The 22969-nt window shown below is 43.4% G+C and overlaps 1 protein-coding gene across 1 annotated transcript in view; it reads right to left on the bottom strand.

Annotated features, from left to right (window-relative positions):
- The window catches only part of LOC126416913 (protein ATP6V1FNB-like), an 89026-nt gene that overhangs the window by 45449 nt on the left and 20608 nt on the right, over window positions 1-22969 (bottom strand). The window contains exon 2 of the mRNA XM_050084796.1: window positions 7500-7614. Within this exon, the coding sequence (XP_049940753.1) occupies window positions 7500-7614 (115 nt within the window). The remainder of the gene's footprint in view (window positions 1-7499; window positions 7615-22969) is intronic.

Genomic DNA, 22969 nt, shown 5'->3' with positions numbered 1-22969 from the left:
TGCATCAAAAGTAATTGCTTTGGTTACATAAAACTGCACGGGTTATGTGGTCAACTAATTTTTATTACTTATAAAACGCAATCTGTATTTTGTACGGAAATAAAATATGCAATGGACTAACGCTGAACGGCGTGCGATTCTAATTACGAGTAAAGGAAAAAAACAAAGAGAACACGTCGGCTCCCAGTTTTTCACTCATTCATTTACGTTTCTTTCGTACCACTGCTACCAATACCACCCACTGTCCTACTGTCTACTGCATTATTTATGTACTGTTCTAGATCTACCGAACCGTAGTTTTGACAGAGCGCAACTCTAATCAGGATGTTTATTTCAACATTTTCGGCGACCCTTGGGCCTTCATGGCCTGGATGATGAGCTCAATAAGTGTTGCCATTTCTTCTGCATCTTCATGACATATGCGCAGTGGACACTCCCATCTTCCAAGCTGGATGCATACATTCCATGGACTGACAAACATTCAAACACCCTATTGCAGATCGACTGGCCCTCTAAATCACCCAATCTTAATCACACATTAAATTTCGAGGACTATTTGGAACAGCAGGTGAAATGTGGCATCATCATCCCTGCAGGTTGTTTCATTTATAGTGGCTTCTCCTGTCTGCTTTGAGACTATCGAAGAACAAACAAATAATAATAAATAATGATAATAGCATGTGAACAGTTTATACAAACTTTGTGCGCTTGACAATGGCTTTTTGCGTAAGGTCCGTTCATTGTAAGTTTGACCGTGAGTGATTTTTCTGTAAATATTTCTTTATTGGACTTCGTAGGTTGAACACGTAGATTGAATTCCAAAGCTTTGGTTCGTACTGGACCTTTGATATAATTTGTAACACGGAACCTTAGCCTTGCCAAGACGCCGTTTAATTGGAACAATAGCTTGCAACATAAGTGAAACACAAGATTAAATGATATCACTGTATTCACAAAATGTTATACTAAATTAAATTACATAGACACATTAATTCTGTTGTTGTGTGCAACTATGAGTACACCTAGTGAGACTGCATCTCATAGAATAATGGCGGTGTGCCAAATAATTATCTACCGCAATGGCAGATATGCGTCCTATCTGGACAACTACCAGAACAAAAAAGGTGTCGCCTTCTCGGCAAGACAACTGAACTGCATAATTATTATAATGTTGCAGCGGCTGCAAACCACAATAGATGCAACCGATTATACGAATTGATATCTTAAGTAGTTCTTTATTTATATTCTGAACTTATATCTACGTTTTTGCTATATATCCAAGCCCATCCTGCAAATGTGCCTTTAAAGTTGGTAAGTCTACGGGATCATCAGCTGGATATGGCATACGTGATGGGCTGAACTAAAACCATTATGAAGGACTAGTTGTACCCAGCCACACTTCGCTGTGGCTCAATCTGCTTAAATAAAGAAGAAAGAAAAGAGAAAACACAATCAATGTACTATGTATGGGATCTGGATATACATCCTAATCTCCTTCTCTCCCCTGTCTCTGTCCATCTTCCGCTCACCTTTTTTTTTTCCTCATCTCCTCCTCCTCCTTCCCTCTCTCTCTGTCCATCATTTCCCCCCCCCCCCTCTCTATGTCCATCCTCTCCTCCCCCTTCTCTTTCTCCATCTCCTACTACCCCCTCTCTCTCCTCCTCTTTAAGTCCATCACCGTCTCCCTCGCTTTCTGTGTCCATAATCTCCTACCCCATCTCTCTCTCTTTCTCCATCTTCTCCTGTCCCTCTCTCCATCAATCTCCTCCTTCCCGTCTTCTATGCCCGTTTTCTCCGATCCCACTGTCCATCTCCTCTTCCTCTCTCTCTCTCTCTGACCTTGAGCTTTGTTAATTGTTATTGCAAATTCAGATTCTAAAGTAGTATTCTACTCATAAACCAATAAACCATAAATACAACTTTCTTGTTTGCTTTCAACGTGTCTAAACATGTATTACAGCAACGTGTAAATCAGAAAGGTACATCTTGAGATTTTTGGTAAGAATAATTTCCCTGTGTGATTGTGTGTGTGTGTGTGTGTGTGTGTGTGTGTGTGTGTGTGTGTGTTAAAAATGTACGTGTATTGAAGAATTAGGTAACACGCCCATCTGAGAACTCAACCAATCGGTCAAGAACATTCTGAAATTAACGATTTTGAGAAAACCAACTTTACATTTTTATAATGTTGCCCCTTTTATTACGTACATATTACATATTTACCAGAGGGCCTTCCAGTAGGTATAAAACACGTGAGTGTTCGAAAACAATGTTGTGTCAAAATATGAAAGTAATCCATGAAGAACTTTTGAGATTTTGAAGAAACGAACACCTGCATTTGTACTTATATAGAAATGTAAAGTTCGTATTCGCAAATCTCGGAAGTTTTCGAGCGAATGCCTTGAAATTTTGAAGCAACATTGCATTGGAATGCAACTGTGTTTTTATATACTTATTGTTTAATATGTGTAATATATAATTTTTATAAATTTAATAATAGAGAAACGCCGTTACAGAAACTCACAAAACGTTATCGAAATAGGTACCTAAAACATGTCTGTATTAGATGCAACGCTGTGTCAAAATTTCAAAGCAACCGGCCAAGCACTTCGGAGATACACCAGAGACACACGATCTTGGACAAATGAACATTTACAATTTTTATTTATGTAGATAGAGGCAGAACTGCAGGGTAGTAGCACGACGTCCCTGGGAGTGTTTAACATTCTGTCTGGTGCGCTTATCGTATGATGCAGTGATGAGAAGACGATCATTAGTAGGACCCATAAAGTGTTCAAAGTGTCGTATTTTCTCTCCTCCTTTCACGAAATGTACTTATGCATTTCACCAGGGTCTCTCTCTGACGACCCACAGAGCTTCATGTAGAAATGATATACCCTTTTACCTAGCTCCGTACAAGCTCTATAGCTGCAGTGGTCCAACGGTAATAGAATGACAGTGTGATCAAAGTAATACGCGACATGTTCTATATTATTTTACTGATGGTTGCATAGGAAGAACTGATGCTACTACAATATAATCAGACGAGTACAATTTTTGCAATTATGATCACAGGTAAGCCTCGACAGGAAATGGAATTACAGTCATCTCATAACAAAATGTACTCAGAATACCTAACACTTAATTGTTACATAGTTCTTAAGTAATCGATTGTGAGTAGTCGGAAAAACATGTGACTGATGGACTGCACAGCAGCTACATTGATTGACATGAGGGTCAGACCTGACGGGTTGCATCATATTCTGAACTACACCAGAATTTCCCACCATAATTTGGAATGGGAATTTGCATAAGTTTCATCCCTTATGTTCACTTTGTAGTAAATAAGGAGGAAATTATATGTCATATGGGAGACAAGCACTCGTGACAGCCAATTTGGAGCCACAGCAACAACATAAGCACATAGTCAATGTCTCTGTCTCACTTGTAGGCAAGTTAAGTATCTTTTCTAGAGAAATGAGCGCAATGTGGTATGTTTGTTCTACTTTACATGAGCCTAAATTGGAAATCGACTTACCAACACCTTTCATTAGGGCTGTCCAGATGATCATACCACAGTAAGTTGATATGAAGAATAATCTCTGCAGTGGCAACTGTAATTGATTGTTTATTGATTGATTCATTTATTTATTCATTTGTAGAGCAATATACTTTGTATGGGTGTCGTCAAATGTTTGTACAATGTTTCTTATTAAAATGAACGTGTCTTTTACAGTATTTATAGCTCTTAAACTTAGTCCTACTTTCGTAATCATGTCATACATTTTTAGGTTGTACAGTGTTCATGAAAGTTAGGTTATTATCTCTAGTTATTTTAAATATTCATTTACAGTGTAATAGCTATTATTTACTAAATATAGCCTTTGGTTACGGGTGTGGGGAATATTTACATGTTTACTTTTTTGTGGCAGTCTGTTGTACAATTTTATTCCATGGTATAATACACCATTTTGAGTTTTTGACTTATTTCTTCTCTTTAGATGTAAACAGTGTCTGGATTTGATTCCATGGTATCGCATTGTGCTGTTTTTGGTGAATAGGTTAAGATTTTTTTATTATTTACATTATGTTGTGATAAATGTATTCACACAGAACCAGAATTTATAGGTTTTTGAATAATTCTGTACAGTATGCCCTGTTACTATAGTTCGTTATTTTTAATACAGCTCTTCTCTGTATCTTAGAAATAGTCTGATGTTCCCAGCACTTACTCACCAATACATTACCCCATAACTGGGGATTGAAGGCATATATCCGAAATAGGCTACTATGAGGCATGAAGTATTGCATTGTGGCTCAAGGATTCTCAGGGCATAACATGCTGAGGATAGCCTCTTTGCCAGAATCCTCACCTGTTCTGTCCGTTCAATTGACAGTCTACATTCAACCCCAAGAATTTGCTGTCAGTTACACAATCTAGTATATCGTTGTTTATTTTCAGTGTAGTATAATTGGGTTTTTTATTTAGTCGGAAGTTTATACAATTTGTCTTTTTCACGTTTTAAGTTACTCCGTTCTTTAATGACCAGTTGTGGGCGTCTCTAAGAGCTTCATTGGATTTTTCTGTTAACTGTGTTAAATTTTTGTTTGTAACAACTACGGTGCTGTCATTAGCAAATAGCATATTTTCTCCGTGCCTGACAATCTGTGAAAAATCATTTATATGCATAAGGAAGAGGATTGCGGCAATAAACTTCCTTGGGGGACGCCTATATTAAATATGTTTCGGATCTGACAAGTGTTTTACTACTAGTCTTTTAGAAACATATGAGATTTCAATTCTTTGGACATGATTTTCCATGTATGACAAGCTAGTTCTTTACCATATCCCTTGTCCATAATAGTTCTAACTTGCATAATAAAATACTGTGGTCAACTGCGTCAAATACCTCTGACAGTTATAAATAAACGCCTGTTGCGTTCACGCCCTTGTCTGGTGCTTCGAGTACAACTTCAGGTAAACTGTACTGTAGTTGACTGTGTACCTCTTGTGGGCCTCAAACCGATTTGTTAATTGCAGAGAAAGTTGTATTTGTCTAGATACTACATTCGTTTTTTTTTTCATTATCGTTTCTATGGTTTTGGAAATGCAAGATAACAAAGAAATTGTTTCTGCATTTTCTGTATCATCATTTTTAGTACTCTTTGCAACTCTTTGTAATTTGTAAAAGAAATGTTGTGTGCTTCCTATTTTACTTCTCCCTAATCTGCAGAAGCAAGTATGATTCGTTTGTACATGGCGCAGCATGACATTACACTGTGCGTAGGGGAAGTAGGTCAAACGTCTGCTAAACGACGTTGTCACGTTGCCAACCTATCGGCTAGCAGGTCAATCAGTGCTTGCAGCGACTTCTCTGTGAAGGACTCTCTCATAAGAGGCAAACAAACAGAGAGGTTTGAACAAGCAAGTAAAAAGTCAGCTGCACTGTTCCACGTGTTTCCCATATGGATTCTTTGCGTACAGATCGCGAAGATCCGTTTTGTCCCTGTTTCTTCGCCAATCTCCAACTGTCAATTCACCGACTCCATACTCAGCAGCAAGTTTTTTTTAATGTTTCTCCTTTGTCTAGTGTTTCCATAACCTCCAGTTTCACATTCAACGGCACAAATTTCCTCTTACTCCAGCCACTCATTGTAATGTATAAATTAAAACATTAAGAAACACCTAGTTACACATGAATAGTACACTGTACATACATACTTGGAAGAGCAGTTGAACGGAAGGAGGATACAAGATGAACATCAACAAAAGCAAAACGAGGATAACGGAATGTAGTCGAATTAAGTCGGGTGATGCCGAGGGAATTAGATTAGGAAATGAGGCACTTAAAGTAGTAAGGGAGTTTTGCTACTTGGGGAGCAAAATAACTGATGATGGTCGAAGTAGAGAGGATATAAAATGTAGACTGGCAATGGCAAGGAAAGCGCTTCTGAAGAAGAGATATTTGTTAACATCGATTATAGATTTAAGTGTCAGGAAGTCGTTTCTGAAAGTATTTGTATGGAGTGTAGGCATGTATGGCAGTGAAACATGGACGATAAACAGTTTGGACAAGAAGAGAATAGAAGCTTTCGAAGTGTGGTGCTACAGAAGAATGCTGAAGATTAGATGGGTAGATCACATAACTAATGAGGAGGTATTGAAAGGGTTGGGGAGGTTTTTGTGGCACAACTTGACAAGAAGAAGGGACCGGTTGGCAGGACACGTTCTGAGGCATCAAGTGATCACAAATTTAGCATTGGAGGGCAGCGTGGAGGGTAAAAATCGTAGAGGGAGACCAAGGGATGAATACACTAAGCAGATTCAAAAGGATGTAGGCTGCAGTAGGTACTGGGAGATGAAGAAGCTTGCATAGGATAGAGTAGCATGGAGAGCTGCATCAAACCAGTCTCAGGACTGAACACCACAACAACAACATACATTCAACTCTTTAAAATTAACGTGACTCATGTGGTCTCACTACAATACAGATGTTAGTACGCAACCAACAGACATACACGTACAGGTGGGCTCATTACAATACAGATGTTAGTACACAACTGCAATACAGTACACAACCAACAGACATACACGTACAGCAAGGGTGTACTGTATTGTTAGTTGAGCGTACTGATTTTAAAGACCACTGTTGCTGAGTAGTCACAAAAAAGTGGTAACAATATGGATGTTACAATTGATTGTCAGGCGGTCCCACTGTTGGATCGTCAAAGAAAGAGCAAGTGCAACCATCGAAACCTAACGGAACCTATCCATCAGTAATAGAAATGCATCAGATATCTGAGGCCAAGGTTATTTCTACTCACTGTGAACGAAAACCGTAAGTGGGACAGTTTTACCGGTATTTTACACGGAAAATTGAAATAAACTTCAAAATGTGGTACATTCGAAAGTGCGTAAAACGTATATGCGGACAACGTGTGAAAACAGGTTTTTACTCTAGTTTTATGTAAAATTTTGATTTTCTTAAAATCCAGCTCGAATTACACGGAACTTCGAAATACCGGGGCTCGAATTAATGGGGCCCTACTCAATTCCTCGATGCCTTAGGTGGTGGCCTATCAACCGATCCCTTCATTTAGCCTAGTTGTGCTGTAAACAACTTTTCTCTCCGAGTCGATTCAGTACCTCTTATTAATGATCTGGTCTACCGATCTAATTTTCAGCATTAGTCTTAACACGACATTTCAAATGCTGTTCCCTTCTTGATCTTTGCTATCGTCGCTATGCTATCTATCGCAGTCACAACGCAGTGCGCTGTAGCGACACTCTCCACCGAGTTATGTTGTTCATGAAGGCGATCTGAAGTTGGTCACGCACGGCAAAAACCGGTTACTTAATATGAATATTGTCTCTGAAATCATTCACTGCAAACAAGGCTGCAATAGAGAGAATGGAATGCTAGCAACACTTATTGATATTTCTAGTTTCTCAGTTGCTTTCTAGGACAGGGAAACTAGTCCCACCACAGCCGAGTCGTTACCTGTGTATAATAATTTCTCCTGGTCTTCTGGAATTGGCCGCATGGTATGCAGTGTGCAGCGAGGGTCGGTGCTTGGGAGTGGAGGAAGTTTCTGAGGCACCAGGTAGGTCTCTATCTGAAAGAAACAAAGCTATTAAGATTTGTTCATCCTCTGTGACCAAGTTCTTACAAGTACCTTCTTCCCTCAGCTGAGACGGGGATAGAGCTTTCAGCAGAGGGAATTTGTGTAGTCATTTTCTTTTATGTGGCATCACATCTAAAGCATTTTATTAGGTAAGGAAAGCAGTGGCGTAGCGTGGCTGCAAAGGTTGGGAAGACTACATTTATTATAGGGAGACAAAATAGTACAATAAACAATAATTTAAACCAATGAAACAAAATGCATCAAATAAAACAACAACTACTATTACTACTACTACTGATACCACTACCGCCGCCACTAATAATAATAATAACTAACTTGTTCAAGAAACGATGACAAATTTGTAGAACTCCAGCAGCAAGAGAAGAAGCACTTATATTTTCTTGTACATAAGCGCAATGCGCCTTTTCTTTCCACGAATGAGTCTATAACTCGGTCTACAAAGATCTAATCACTGGATAGTTCTCCAAGTAGTGTCTTTTCTATTACTAACGTGCTCAAACACGACAGCCGAGTGTTGGACATTGAATTCCTTAAACAATTCTTCACTCGTTTAAGAGTACTCATGCTTCGTTCACTGCTTGCTGTAGTTGCGGGTAGGGTCAAAACCAAACGCAGAAACTTCGTTGTTTCTTCATAAACAGAGTCTAAATCATTCTTGACAATGTACTTTAAGAGGATTCTTGGACATAAGTGTTTTTTTTCACATCAACGTATATGTTACACAGTGCATTTTCAAGTTGTTCTTGTTTGGATAAAGGGTACTGTTCTAATAAGTGAAGCAGTTGCAACTTTGGGAATTCTTTTTGACAGTTCGGGAAACACTTTTCGTTCAAAAGTTTACAAACTGAATTTGGGGAAACTCTTGAAATCTTCTTTCCATCTGAACAATTTGCAAATCCAGTATCTCGTACGTTAGTTCCCTGAGAGATGTCTTTTGATTGTCACGGAATGATAAGTTGCCATTCAAACACAAGCTGCATTTAATGCATTCATCAACGAATGTTTCCGTTCTTAACTGTCGTAAGTTACTCAAAACAGTTCTTATTTCGTCGTGGCAAGCAGTTATACTGAGAGATTTTGACTGAAGAACATTAAAGAAATGAACAACATAAACAAAGCACCCTCGGTAGAAACAAAGCAAGTAGACAAACGTAGGCTCATCCATCCGTCGTTTCATTCCCACAGCACAGCTCAAAGATTCTGGGTTCCACTGAGAGTCTGTATCATCAATTGTATAATTAAAAACACTATATAGCTCTGAGAAATGACTAGCTATTGTTGAAACTGCCCTGGAATGAAAGTTCCAGCGGGTGTTGCTTACACGTGGTAGTTTAAATCCTTTCTCAGTTAGCAATACAGTTCGTTTTGATGATTTGCTGAAAACCGAATGGAATGCAGTAAAATCACTTACAAACATACATACTTGTCGTATGATTTTGGAGGCATGTAACAGTACCAAATTCAGTTGGTGTGCATAACAATTAATAAACAGCGCATAGGGACAGAACTGCTTCACCAATTGTTGTAGTCCTCTTTCTCTGCCCGCCATTACTGAAGCGCTATCATATGTTTGACTAACCACTTTTCATTCCACATTCCATTCTTTGAATACTGCATGACTAATGTTTGACAAACCTTCAGCAATTTTATCTCTAGAAACATCGTAAAATTCAACGAATCTTTCCTCAATTTTGTCCGCAATACAGTATCTGAATATTATACTCATTTGACTCTTGCATCACAGTCTAATATTTCATCAGCTTGAATCGAAATCAAATTCTAGTTCTGAATTTTGGATCTTATTTTCTCATTAACTGCCAGAGTTATCATTTCTATTACAGCATTCTGTACATCTGGAGAAGATCCTTTAAAGATTGAAGATGATGACAAATGGTCTTGGATTAACTGCTCTCCTTGAGTTAGTAAATCCAACATTTCCATATAGTTACCATTGTAGCTTGCGGATTCATGTCCGCAGCTCGTGGTCGTGCGGTAGCGTTCTCGCTTCCCACGCCCGGGTTACCGGGTTCGATTCCCGGCGGGGTCAGGGATTTTCTCTGCCTCGTGATGACTGGGTGTTGTGTGATGTCCTTAGGTTAGTTAGGTTTAAGTAGTTCTAAGTTCTAGGGACTGATGACCATAGATGTTAAGTCCCATAGTGCTCAGAGCCTTTTTTTTTTTTTTTTTTTTTTTAGAGGATTCATCCTCTCGATGGCCGCGAAAGGCTAGTTCTTGTTTACAAAGAAATACAATTGCCTGAATAGTACAAGCCAATACTCTCCTGTTGGATGCAACTTTTTCGTTGACTTTATTGGTGTCAGACGAGCGGCTTCAGAAAGGGCGTGCTCAATTCTACTTTTGGCCAATAACTGAAATGATTCTTTGTTCTGCAGGTAACGTTTTGATATCTGATGGTTTGGTGCTTGCTTTCCTGTCAAACTTCTTTATTGTACAAATGCCCTCATTGCACCATTCCTTTTCACCACCAAACAGAAGACATATATAACAATATAAACTGTTATTAACTGCACTCGCAGTCAGCCAAGTATACTCTTCGTACCAGGCTCTCTGAAAAGTGAGTTTTTGTTTGGCTTCACTTAAAACAACACTGAGTATAGGGGTAGGTCGTTTGTCCTTCAATTCGCACTTTTTTCGTACGGTACGTAAATGTAGAAAAAGGCGTTTTAAAAAAATTCTATAAGGTATTCAGTTGCTCGCTCACTCATTTTGGCGACATCCGAAAATATGCACTAAAATCACACAAGAATGGCTATGAACACAAACCGCGCGACTGTTCACTTCCGTGTTAAAAGCCAGCATAGAAGCGGCAGAGACTAGTCTCGATACCTGCTAGCAACTGCAGCGCACCGCCCTTCGTGGAGGAGGGGGGGGGGGGGGGGGGAAGTGGAGGGGAGCCGAGAACTCTCAGGCGCACACAGCCAAGTAAGGGAAGATAGGCAGAGACTGAGAGCAGTCGAGTCTCAAGCAGGCAGACACCCCAATACTCAGGGTGCGGCGGCGCGGGCTACAAAACTAATGTATTCGCACATTTAGTGCTCTTAGTAGAAAGTTGTTTATATTTTTGTTTTGAATTACTATTGCATCTTTTTAAAGTACGAATACAGGGGAGACAAAGTCTGCCCCCATAGGAAAGGAATAGCAAGATGATTTACGGTATCAGCTTAAGGAACCGTCGTATAGCATCGTTGACACTTCCAAGGATCCTAATTTAACTGTATACATTTCTCTCGGGAGCTGAAATTAGCAACAGGATTTAGTTCAAATGAAATTTCAGCATTTACTAAGTAAATTCTAGAACGGTACAAATTTGCACGCACGAGGTTTGTTCAAAAAACTGCGGAACATTCGTAGTATCGCGCCAATGCTGTGTTGGAGCGAAATACGGTTGACATCCCTGCACACGCCTGTGTTCAATGTGTAACTACCGAAAGTTTCATTGTCGTATGTCCGTTAGTTATTGCTCAGTGCTGCATTGAGTAGAACGTTGTGTTGCAAAGTTTGCGAATTTCTAGATGGCAAGAGTAAAGAAGCAACGCGTCTGTATTAAATTTTGTGTGAAACTCAAGAATACCTTTACAGAGACACACCAAACGATGCAGGAAGCCCACGTTGAGGGTGCTTAAGCCATACTCGGTGTTACGAATGGTTCACACGGTTTACAAATGGCCAGACGTATGTTAAAGATGACCGTCGATAAGGGTGCCCTTCGACATTTACTGACGAGGTTCGTGTCGGGGACATCAACGAAATGGTGCGGATCAATCGAAGACTGACTGTCCGATAGAGTGCAGAAGAATGTAACATTTCAGTTGGATCATGTCATGAAATCCTGACACAGCGTCTTGGAATGCATTGTGTTGTCGCCAAGTTCGTCCCACGGATCGTGAGTCAACACCAGAAAGATCTTCGCCTCGCAATCTGTGAAGGGCTGTGAGAACGAGATATTCCTTAAGAGAATCTTAACTGATGATGAGATGCGGGTCTACAGTTATGACGTTGAGACCAAGGTTCAATCTTAAATCTTTAGAATGGGTCGAGAAAGATTCTCCAAGACCAAAAAAGCTCGTCAGGTTGTAAGTAGGCTGTTTAGATTTTTATATTGGTAACGCCACGTAGCGCTCTGTATGAAAATCACTGGCTGTGCTGTGTGCAGTCTGTGGCTAGTTTGCATTGTTGTCTGCCATTGTAGTGTTGGGCAGCTGGATGTTAACAGCGCGTAGTGTTGCGCAGTTGGAGGTGAGCCGCCAGCAGTGGTGGATGTGGGGAGAGAGATGGCGGAGTTTTGAAATTTATAAGACTGGATGTCATGAACTGCTATATATATTATGACTATTAAGGTAAATACATTGTTTGTTCTCTATTAAAATCTTTCATTTGCTAACTATGCCTATCAGTAGTTAGTGCTTTCCGTAGTTTGAATCTTTTATTTAGCTGGCAGTAGTGGCGCTCACTGTATTGCAGTAGTTCGAGTAACGAAGATTTTTGTGAGGTAAGTGATTTGTGAAAGGTATAGGTTAATGTTAGTCAGGGCCATCATTTTGTAGGGATTTTTGAAAGTCAGATTGCGTTGCGCTAAGAATATTGTGTGTCAGTTTAAGCACAGTCATGTATAATTGTTCAAAGGGGACGTTTCAAGGTCAGGTCAAATGTCAAAGCCATGCTGATAGCTTTCTTTAATTTTGAAGGATTAGTTCATCATGAATTCATGCCACAGTGACAAACTGTTAATCGATGGTACTATTGGAATGTGTTGCGTCGCCTGTGAGAAAATGCGAGAGCGACCTGAAATGTGGCGAGACAATTCGTGGCTCTTGTATCACGATAACGCACCCGCACAGTCATCCCTGTTGGAGCGTACTAGTTGCACAAAAAACGAAATCACTGTGGTGCCTCATTCTTCGTACCCTCCCGATGTGGCCCCTGTGGACTTTTTTTTCCAGAGTTGAAAACCCCGTTGGAAGGACGAAGATTTGCAACGATAGACGAGATAAAAGAAAATTCGCAGATGGCACTTCGCGCGATTCAGCAAGAGGCATACCAAGATTGCTTCCGTAAGTGGAAACGGCATTGGGAGCGGTGTATCAATTATGGAGGAGAGTATTTCGAAGGAGACCGTGCACGATATGTAAAAGGTAAAAAAAAAGGACTCCGTCTTCAGGCCATGAGTGGCCTTCCGGGACCATCCGACCGCCGTGTCATCCTCCATGGAGGATGCGGATAGGAGTGGCGTGGGGTCAGTACACCGCTGTCCCGGTCGTTATGATGGTACTCTTGACCGAGGCCGCTACCATTCGGTCGAGCAGCTCCTCAATTGGCATCACGAGGCTGTGTGCACCCTGAGAAATGGCAACAACGCATGGAGGCCCGGATGGTCACCCATCCAAGTGCCGACCACGCCCGACAGCGCTTAACTTCGCTGATCTCACGGGAACCAGTGTAACCACTGCGGCAAGGCCGTTGCGCATAAGTAAAAGGTAAGGTGAACAAATTCTGTGGAGAAAATTCCGGAATTTTCTGAACAGATCTCGTATACGCTGTTTGTAGAAAAATATCTGGGCAGCTATTAGTGGACAGTAAGAAACTGAGTGACCACTGTTCGCCGACATGACAGCCTGAACTCTGCTGGGGACACTTTCAGCGAGATGACTGAATTTCTGTGCAGTAATTGGCAGCCCATTCTACCTCAAGAACCGAAACATGAGTTGATAGTGATGTTGGATGCTGCAGTCTGGATTAAGGTCGACATTGTAACTGATGCCAAAGATGTTCCATTGGCTTCACGACGGAGCTCTGGATAGGTCAGTCCATGTTAGGAATGCTATAGTCCACAAAGCATAGCCTCGCAGATGCTGTGTTGCCATGCTGATACAAACCATAATGTCCTCCGAACTGTTACTCTACTGTACGCTGTACACGATGTTGTGAAACGTGTTCGTATCCTCCTGCATTTGGTGTTTTCTTCAGCGCCATAAGGGGGCCACAACCAAACCACGAAAAATATCCCTATACCCTAACACCACCTCCTCCGTACTTCATTATTGGCTCTACACATAATGGCAGGTAACGATCTCCATAGATTTGCTAAACCCAAGTCCTTCCATCGGATTGCCACGAAGTACAGCGTGATTAATTTCTACAAATGACTCGTCTGCAGTAATCCACAGTTCAGTAGCGTCGCTCTTGACACCATTTTGAGCGTCGTTTAATTTAGACTACGGAAGTGTGTGGGTTATGAGGAGCTGTTCGACCACTCTACTCCACTCTATGCGCAATCATTGTGTTAACTGGGCTGCTGGTAGCACTATGGAACTCACGAGTGATTGCTTCTGCTAGTTTCATGCAATTTCTTACAACCACCTTCCGTGATGCTCGACGGTCTCTGTCCGTCAGTACATGAGGTCTGCCTGGTCTTGGTTTGTTTGTGGTTGTTTCTTGTTTTAGAAGGGGAGAAATGTTCCTGATGAATTTGTTACTCAGGCGTCGCCCGCTTTTGAAGTAACTGAGCTCTCCTGGTCGAACCATTCTGCTGTTACTGCTTCTCTACTGGGTGCCTATTTTGTATCTTTCCGCCATTGCGCCGATCGTTTCGGTACTCAAGAGCACCGAACGGTCTAGTACTCGAATTAGAGTGTCTGCATTATTCAGTATGCATTTCGGCAGCGATACCGTTCGGGTCTAGAGAACCGAAGCGCTGTTGTCGGTTCGTGTCGCGCAAGCCAATCAAAAGCAAGCGGTCGCAGATCCGCGCATGCGCACTGCAGCGCGCACAGCGCCACGAACACAAAGCGGCTAGCAGACGACACAGGCGCGCTATTCTTCCAAGTACCGAAAATTGCGTTTACGTTGCCATAACGCATGACGCCACATTCCATGGAGCTGACGTGCCCGCCTTCATCGCCCTTGCCTCCTCCTTAACAGTATCAGGCGCAGTATATCCATTTCCATGATTCTCAGCTGAAATGCATAAAAAATTTTACAGTTTCTCTGACCGCATGTTTACATGCATGCCTAATAAAGATAGCGTATTTGACTGTGTTCTGCAGATTGTCGTAAATACCGCATTATGTCATCTTATTCTCATTCACACTGACATCGTGTTTTCGATTTTACGTTTCGGAAAATGAGTTAGGAATAGTGTGTAGTACCACATTGTACTAACACATCTATAAAAACACTCGAAAAATTGATTCTGAGAGATCCAAAGAATAAGAAGACGAACAGAATGTGGTTACAACACGCTCCTAGAGCTCCAAATGATTAAGTAGCCCACTTCGCTATATGATGCGTCAACGATTTGGGTCTTAAAAACAAAAATTGAAAAAGAAACGCATTTTCGAGAGCTCCTGCAGTTCGTCGAAGTTTATAACATGTATCTCATGAATGAAAATGTTTCTTATATGGTTCTACAGTCTAAAAATATTACGGCAGAGATCTTTCATCTCTGTCTACTGTGGTTGAGGATTCGATCGCAGATAAATACTTGTGGCAAGCAAGATTATGAAGATAACTGCTGCTAGTTACATTCCTAGTAATTTTAGTTGTGCTCTTAGATTCCTGTCTAACCGTATACTCGGAAATCGCTACATATTCGGAAAAAATGGTGAATTATTTCATCTCCGACAATTTCGTATTTCGTATTTTAAACACACAGAAATCATTACTGAGGAAGTGCGCTCTTACATGTAAGTAATAACGAATATTGCAGAAAAATCTTAACTTACACGAATAACAATGTTTCAGAACGTGTTGCATATATGAGGACGAAAAAAAAATTTTTTTTCATCCCGCCATGCGCAAACCTGTGCCTTTTGGTATCGCATTACCGCGCGCTAATCACTTCTTTTTCGTTTTTAAAAATTTTTTTAAATTGTAAATTATTTTCTCCGCCAACCTTTTTTTTTTAATATATAGAAAAGGCGTCTTTCAGTTACGACAAACAAAATTAGAATGTGCATCCGTAGCAACAACAGAACAAGAGTTCCTTCTAACTAAAGAAATAGAATTTGAAATTAATAGTGTGATGATAGATAATAAAGAAAGAAAAATGTAACCAACTCCCGCACGCCATTCCATGTGCATGGCCCATCTGCGTACAGATTCCATGTTCCAATTTGGTACAACATTTCGCAGCGTGTGGAGACCCATGAAGGCGGTCATCCTCTGCCCGGTACTCCCCATTTGTGAGGGGGGGTTATCAAAGACACTGCGCAAATAATTCGCAAATAGTTGTCGGTATCGGGGTGTACACTCAAGTGTGCTATGACTGTCCTGGAGAAATTGCCAATAATCATGCACCATCTTCTCATCATCTCGAAAGAGGTAGTATATGGACATGCCTTTAAACCATGTGAGAGCGTGAGTTTTCGCAGGTGGGAAATAAGTATCCTCTGGACAAAGGAGGAGCCGTGGCTCAATTGTGCGAGGCGCGATACGTAGGTAGCAGGCGAGGATCTTCTGCACTAGCAGCCATACCTCTAACGCCGATCCGCATGTTAAACGGTGTTCGTCAGTATCCACGAGGTGGCAACCTGAGCAAAGGGGGGAATCCGCCATCCCAACAGCGTGCAGCCTTTGTCGTGTTACAACCTTCCCGTTCACCACCTGGTACCAAGCGGCTCGTACCCGCGTGGGGAGGAACGGCTTCTGGACCGCTCTCCACACTGCAGGCCATAGGGTCGTAGGGCTCTTTCTCTCAATCACATTGCGAGGGATGGACCTTAGCAGCAGTCTGTAAACGTCTCTCGCCTTGGGAGTGCGAGTGTTGGGAAGGTCTGGGTGCACGTAACTGTACTCAAGAATAAATGCCGAGAGGTGCGAGAGTGAAGGTGTAATGTGCGCAACCGTGACCGGTGGCAGAAGAGACGCCGGCAGCAATTCCTCTAACAGACGTCCCGTAAGGGAAGCATCTTTGTGGGTCCACAATTTCATCATTGTGCACAAGTACAACGCTGTAGCTCTCGCTCGTACATTTATAAGTCCCAGTCCACCATCACGCAGAGGGAGGGTGAGTGTTTCGTAGCGGACTTTGAATAGGAGTCCGGCGATAAGGTAATATCCAAACGCTGCTTGCAGTCTGTGTGCCCTCACTGTCGATATCGGTAGGACCTGGGCCATGTGGATCATCTTAGTCGCCACGTGAAGGTTGAGGTATTCCACACGCTGTAGGAGGTCCATCCGTCGAAGTAAGTTGCGGCGAACTTCTGTGCGTATGGCCTGTAGTAATCGTGGATAGTTAATGGCAGCCGTGTGGCGCACATCCTGTGTAAATGTTATGCCCAAGAACCGGATCTTGTTAACTAGTGGGAGTGGGGCTAAAGCGTCCTCCTGTAGACCTCTCCCAATGGGCATCGCTGCCGGCTTGGCCACATTCATGAGGCTGCCCGCTACCAATCCATAGCGATTGATCCATTGTATCACCGAGCGTACCTCGTCACCAGATCGTAATAGAAGGTCATCAGCATATATCCTGCAGTGAAAGGTGTGATACCTCAATGACATGCCCGAGAGCCTGTTTTTCAACCCTCCGACAAGTGGTTCGAGTGCGATCGCGTAAAGGATCATGGAGAGTGGGCATTTTTGGCGAACTGACCGTCGGATCGGAAAGGGACCCGCAATCCGTCCATTCACCAGTACACGGGATGCAGCTCCACGGAAAAGGCGCTGAAAGATGTCGAGAAAGTCAGGCGGGAAGCCCACGAGGGCCATAACGGACAGAAGGAACTTGTGGTGAACTCTGTCGAAGGCGTGGTCGAAATCAGTGGAGATCAGAGCGAGCAGCTCGAAGGCGACAGCATGTGGCGATGACTATTAAATCCCTGCATTCGCTGGTTGCCATTTGCATGTTGGTCACTCCGCCTGTGTCGTTTGCTCCATTGAGAGGAGTAGGGGCAGAACCTTCTTTATGCGGCTGGCGAGTAGTCGGGCGAAGATTTTATAGTCCGAGTTGAGCATTGCAATTGGCCTGTAGTCCTCGACCGTCCGACCTCTGGATGGCTTGTGTATCGGTATAAGGAGACCTTCCACGAATGCAGGTGGCACGTGGGAACCGGGGGTCATCAGTTCTTGGTACATGATGATCCATCGGGGCATCATTAGATCGCGGAAAGTCCGATAAAACTCGAGCGGCAGTCCGTCTGGCCCGGGAGATTTGTTGAGTGCTCCCTTGTTAAGCGCGTCCTCGATGTCGTCCCGTGTAATTCCACCTAACAGCGTCGCCGCTGCTGCATTGTCGAGGGTGTGCGACACGTGCTGCAGTATGTCGTGAACGTCCGCTTACTCTGTATTCACGTTGTCGTAAAACTGGCGATAGTGATCTGCAAAGGCTTCTGTAACCGCCGCCTGAGTCATTACGACCCTACCACTTGGCAATAAGAGGTCTGTGATCAGCTGCTGTCGACGTCGGCGGCTGTCGAGCACGATGTGATGCATAGACGGGTTTTCTCCTTCCGCTCGGTCTTGACGTCGCAATCGCACAACGCCCCCCTCCAAACGTTTCCTCGTAAGAGACAATATTTTACCTTTAATTCGGCGGCTTTCCATTTGTCGGTTTGGAGATGGTGGTTGGCTGGCGAGTTCGCGGAGCATCGTGTAATAAAAGTCCAATGTGTGACGATGCCAAGCTGCGATATCTTTTCCGAAGTGTGTTAGCACACGCCGAAACGCTGGTTTTGCACAGTCCACCCACCATGCTAGAGTCGAAGGGTATCGGGGATGACGACTTTCGCAATCCAGCCATGTGTTGGCGATAATCTGACGGCATTCCGGGGCTTGAAGATGTGCCACATTCAGCTTCCAGGGTCCTCGGCTGCGCCATATCCGCTGCTGTTGTAGAGTGAGTGTGCATATGAAAGCGCTATGATCGGAGAAGGCAAGCGGCCAACGTTCGGCGTCCAATACTCCCGGCGCTAGAGCTCGTGAGACATAAATGGGGTCTAGGCGACTGGCTGAGTGACTAGTAAGGTATGTCGGCCCGGGACGGTCACCGTGCACTGTCTCCCGTGTGTCGGTGAGAAGCAGATCTCGAACCAGGAGCCGAAGTTCTTGACAAGTCGAGAAATGTGGGATTTGGTCTTTGGGGTGGAGCACACAGTTAAAGTCGCCGCCGAAGATATATTGATCGAAGCGGCTGATAAAGAGGGGGGCGATATCCTCCGAGTAGAACAGCGATCGTTCGCGGCGTTGGTCAGTTCCTGATGGAGCGTAAATGTTAATGATGCGCGTGCCCAGTGCTGTGATCGCCAGCCCCCTTCCTGACGGAAGGTAAGTCACTTCTTCGATGGCAATTCCGTCGCGCACTAGTATTGCCGTACCGCTGCCATTCCGGTCCGCCGGTGACACATATGTCACATAACCGTAGAAAACGGGGAGGGTCGCTATATACACTTCTTGCAACAGGGCAATGTCAACATCCGAAGAACGAAGCATCTCACGCAGCAACTGGATCTTCACTGCCGTTCGTATCGTGTTGAGGTTAAGCGTGGCGATACGATAAGCTTGTTGCCGAACCGCAGGTGTTAAGTTATCCATTAAGACTGGAATTACCTATGACGCTTCTGACTGTATTGACACCTCTGCATCCCCCCAAACCTCACCTGCAGTCCTTTCTAGAGAGCCGGCGCCAATGGCGTGGGCCCTGTTGGCGTAACTTGCATGGTTCCGTCGTCGTCGTGGTCATCCGCCCGCGTCGGGGAACTCAAAGCAAGATCGGCTTCCCTAGCTTCCTCAGGACACGGCAGAAGGTGGTGGGCAGCATCTGTCCAGCATACCGACATCCGATTTTGCCACTGGAGATATATGTGGTTTGTCCTCAGTTCCGTTCGGTGGTGCCACACTGCAGCAAATGGCGGCTGTCTCTGTGGTAGCGTCGTCATTGAAGGTGGAGTCGTCGTCCTCTGGAGGCTGTGTCCCATCCCGTTCGGAAGTTGCTCTACGCCTCCGCTTCCGTCGCTTCGGAGAGCGTTGCTTCCTGGTGTGTCCTTCTATGTCAGACGATGGCAAAGATTCACGACGTTCCGGCACAAAGGCAGGCGTAGGCACAATAAGCGAGTCTACGGCCATGCTATCGTCATGTATGTTGTTATCCGTCGACGGGGGCGGCGGCATCGGAATTGAATCCGTAGCTTGTGGAACGGGTGTGTCGTCATCGCCCTGTATTGGAGGATGGAGCCGCGACCCAACAGTGGATGTCGGCTGTCGTGGTGAAGTGGTAGCTGTCGTGAGGGCTGCTGCATAAGTCACGGGAAGCAGCGTCGGCTGCGATGGCGGGTCCGCGTCAGCTGGCGGCAGTTGAGTGATTCGACGTTGGATACGTTCTGATCTGAGGTGTCCCTCCTTCCAGCAACCAGAGCAGGTCTTCGGTTGCTCATCGTAGATGACGATGGCACGGCAGCCACCGATATTCAGTGATCGTGCGAAGTCCCATGCCAGAATAATCGACGTGCACAGTGCCCACATTGCCATCAGCATGGCAGAAACGGAGGCCCTGTTTCGTGTCCCGAAGGATCCGTTCACATGTTGCGTTGTTGATGATCTTGACATATACGATACTACTCACAATGGACAAGTGAATGCCGAGAATGTAGGTCGCCGGGATTTTAACTTCTTCTCGTAGAAATCGTTCGACTTCTAGTGCTTTAGGCCGTGCAAATTCGTTGCGGAACGTAAATTAGAGCGTCGATTTTCTGTATTGGTGCGCCATAGTGATTTATATGCTGAGTACGGCACGCGCGAAACGGCCGAGTACGATGTAAACAACACGAGCGCTCGATCCGCGGCAGGAACACAAACAGCGCGTCCTCACCGCAGCACAGCCAAAGGCCAACTACTCACCACTTGGCCACGCCTGACAACAGACACGCAGTGCTCATTTGTTGTAGTATTGTGTAGAGAAACGTAGGCTGACTTCGTTGCCAAACGGTGCTGCGTAAGTCATAAATGCGTGATAGTTTGGAAGGTTTCCAATATCAGGCTTCATATAATTGCTTTCCATTGTTACTTGAAAGTTGTAAACACGTTTCGATAGTTACTAACTAACCTATTTGTGGGAAAAGGTACACAAAGGCACTAGTAACGTCAGTTCACACTCATGTAATATACGTAAGCAGAGCCGATGTCTTCATATTTAATGATCTTTAAACTCTTATTTGCATAAAAATAACACGTATTTTGAGAGAATATTGATCGAAAACTTTTTTTATGTAATCATTCACATTAACAACCTAACCTAACCATATTTCTAACGAAGGAAAATAGTCTATTACGAGCTCACTTTCCAACTGGATGCGTCCTCTGGTGATTCTTTAGTAACACAATCACTAAATCCAAAGCTAAAACCGCTAAATATGTTTAAAATAACAAATTATAGGTGTACATAAACCACAGTTCACCGATCGACAGGGCCAGACCGAAATACAAAACCTCTCGGTACAATTGTCGTAAAATCGGTGGGAAGACCTTTCGGTAACAAGTCTCAGAAAATTACTGAATAGAATATTTCGAGAAAGAACCGAAAATGACGTCACTACCGAAACTAACCTACTACACCGCTCGGTATGAACGTTACAGAATAGGGCCCCTGGCAAGACAACACTTCTCCCAACTCGTCTTATACTGGCTGGTTCCCCACTCGTGAAATTACGTAGGGGTATCCTGCTATTTTTCCTTAGATAACGTAGAACAGTTTCTTGATCGAATGTATAACAGTTTCTTGACCGAATGTATAACAGTTCCTTGACCCTTGTACAGAACGCTTCTACCATTTCCAAGGGAGTGTCAAGAAAATGAAAAACACTGAACGCCAAATTCTCAGATCTAAGCTGTAGTTTTTGTTTGTGACACACTGTTTATCCACAGTATTTTGGAACCTTGTTGTGATGCAGTATTCACAGGCACGTAGCGTACTGAAAGAGGAACAGTGAATATATACGAAGGCGGTGGGTTGAAGAGCTCAGGCATAAAAAGTTCTCGAGTTCAATTTTCGTTGGTTGTAGACCTCTAGCAGTCCTAATGTTATGCATGAAATAAGCCGTAAGTCATGTCAAGGGCACACCATGAGCTCATTAAAAAAATTATTGATCCAAAAACACAAAACATTTTGCCAGTTTGAAGTCATTTTTCAAAATCTCTGCATTACTTTTGAGCCAACTGCTCGGTTGAGATTCATGACCAGAAAATGATAGCCACAAGAATCCTCATTTGCTGAGATGAAATGAATAAGCACCAAATGTGTGCGGTAAGCACTGAACTTTTTGACTCTACACTAAAACGCTCAAGAAGCAAGATTTCACAGTCTTTTAAGAAAAAGTTAAAAGATAACCATAACGACTTTTAGCTACAGACCATAACTTCAGACCACATGTGGATCGTCCTGTTAAGTGTTGTTGCATGAGCGCCACTAAAAATATGTTCATTAATATTAACACTGTTGTTGTTGTTGTGGTCTTCAGTCCTGAGACTGGTTTGCTGCAGCTCTCCATGCTAATCCATCCTGTGCAAGCTTCTTCATCTCCCAGTACCTACTGCAGCCTACATCCTTCTGTATCTGTTTAGTGTATTCATCTCTTGGTCACCCTCTACGACTTTTACCCTCCACGCTGCCCTCCAATACCAAATTGGTGATTCTGATGCCTCAGAACATGTCCTACCAAATGTATACAGGGTGTTACAAAAAGGTACGGCCAAATTTTCGGGAAACATTCCTCACACACAAAGAAAGAAAATATGTTATGTGGACATGTGTCCGGAAACGCCTTACTTTCCATGCTAGAGCTTATTATATTACTTTTCTTCAAATCACATTAATCGTGGAATGGAAACACACAGCAGCAGAATGTACCAGCGTGACTTCAAACACTTTGTTACAGGAAATGTTCAAAATGTCCTCCGTTAGCGAGGATACATGCATCCACCCTCCGTCGCATGGAATCCCTGATGCACTGATGCTGCCCTGGAGAATGGCGTATTGTATCACAGCCGTCCACAATACGAGCACGAAGAGTCTCTACATTTGGTACCGGGGTTGCGTAGACAAGAGCTTTCAAATGCCCCCATAAATGGAAGTCAAGAGGGTTGAGGTCAGGAGAGCGTGGAGACCATGGAATTGGTCCGCCTCTACCAATCCATCGGTCACCGAATCTGTTGTTGAGAAGCGTACGAACACTTCGACTGAAATGTGCAGGAGCTCCATCGTGCATGAACCACATGTTGTGTCGTACTTGTAAAGGCACATGTTCTAGCAGCACAGGTAGAGTATCCCGTATGAAATCACGATAACGTGCTCCATTGAGCGTAGGTGGAAGAACATACT

This window comes from Schistocerca serialis, chromosome 8 (assembly GCF_023864345.2).
Source record: "Schistocerca serialis cubense isolate TAMUIC-IGC-003099 chromosome 8, iqSchSeri2.2, whole genome shotgun sequence".
Classification (NCBI taxonomy): domain Eukaryota; kingdom Metazoa; phylum Arthropoda; class Insecta; order Orthoptera; family Acrididae; genus Schistocerca; species Schistocerca serialis.
Note: the sequence above shows the minus strand (reverse complement) of the source record. Positions and strands in the feature narration are given on the sequence as shown.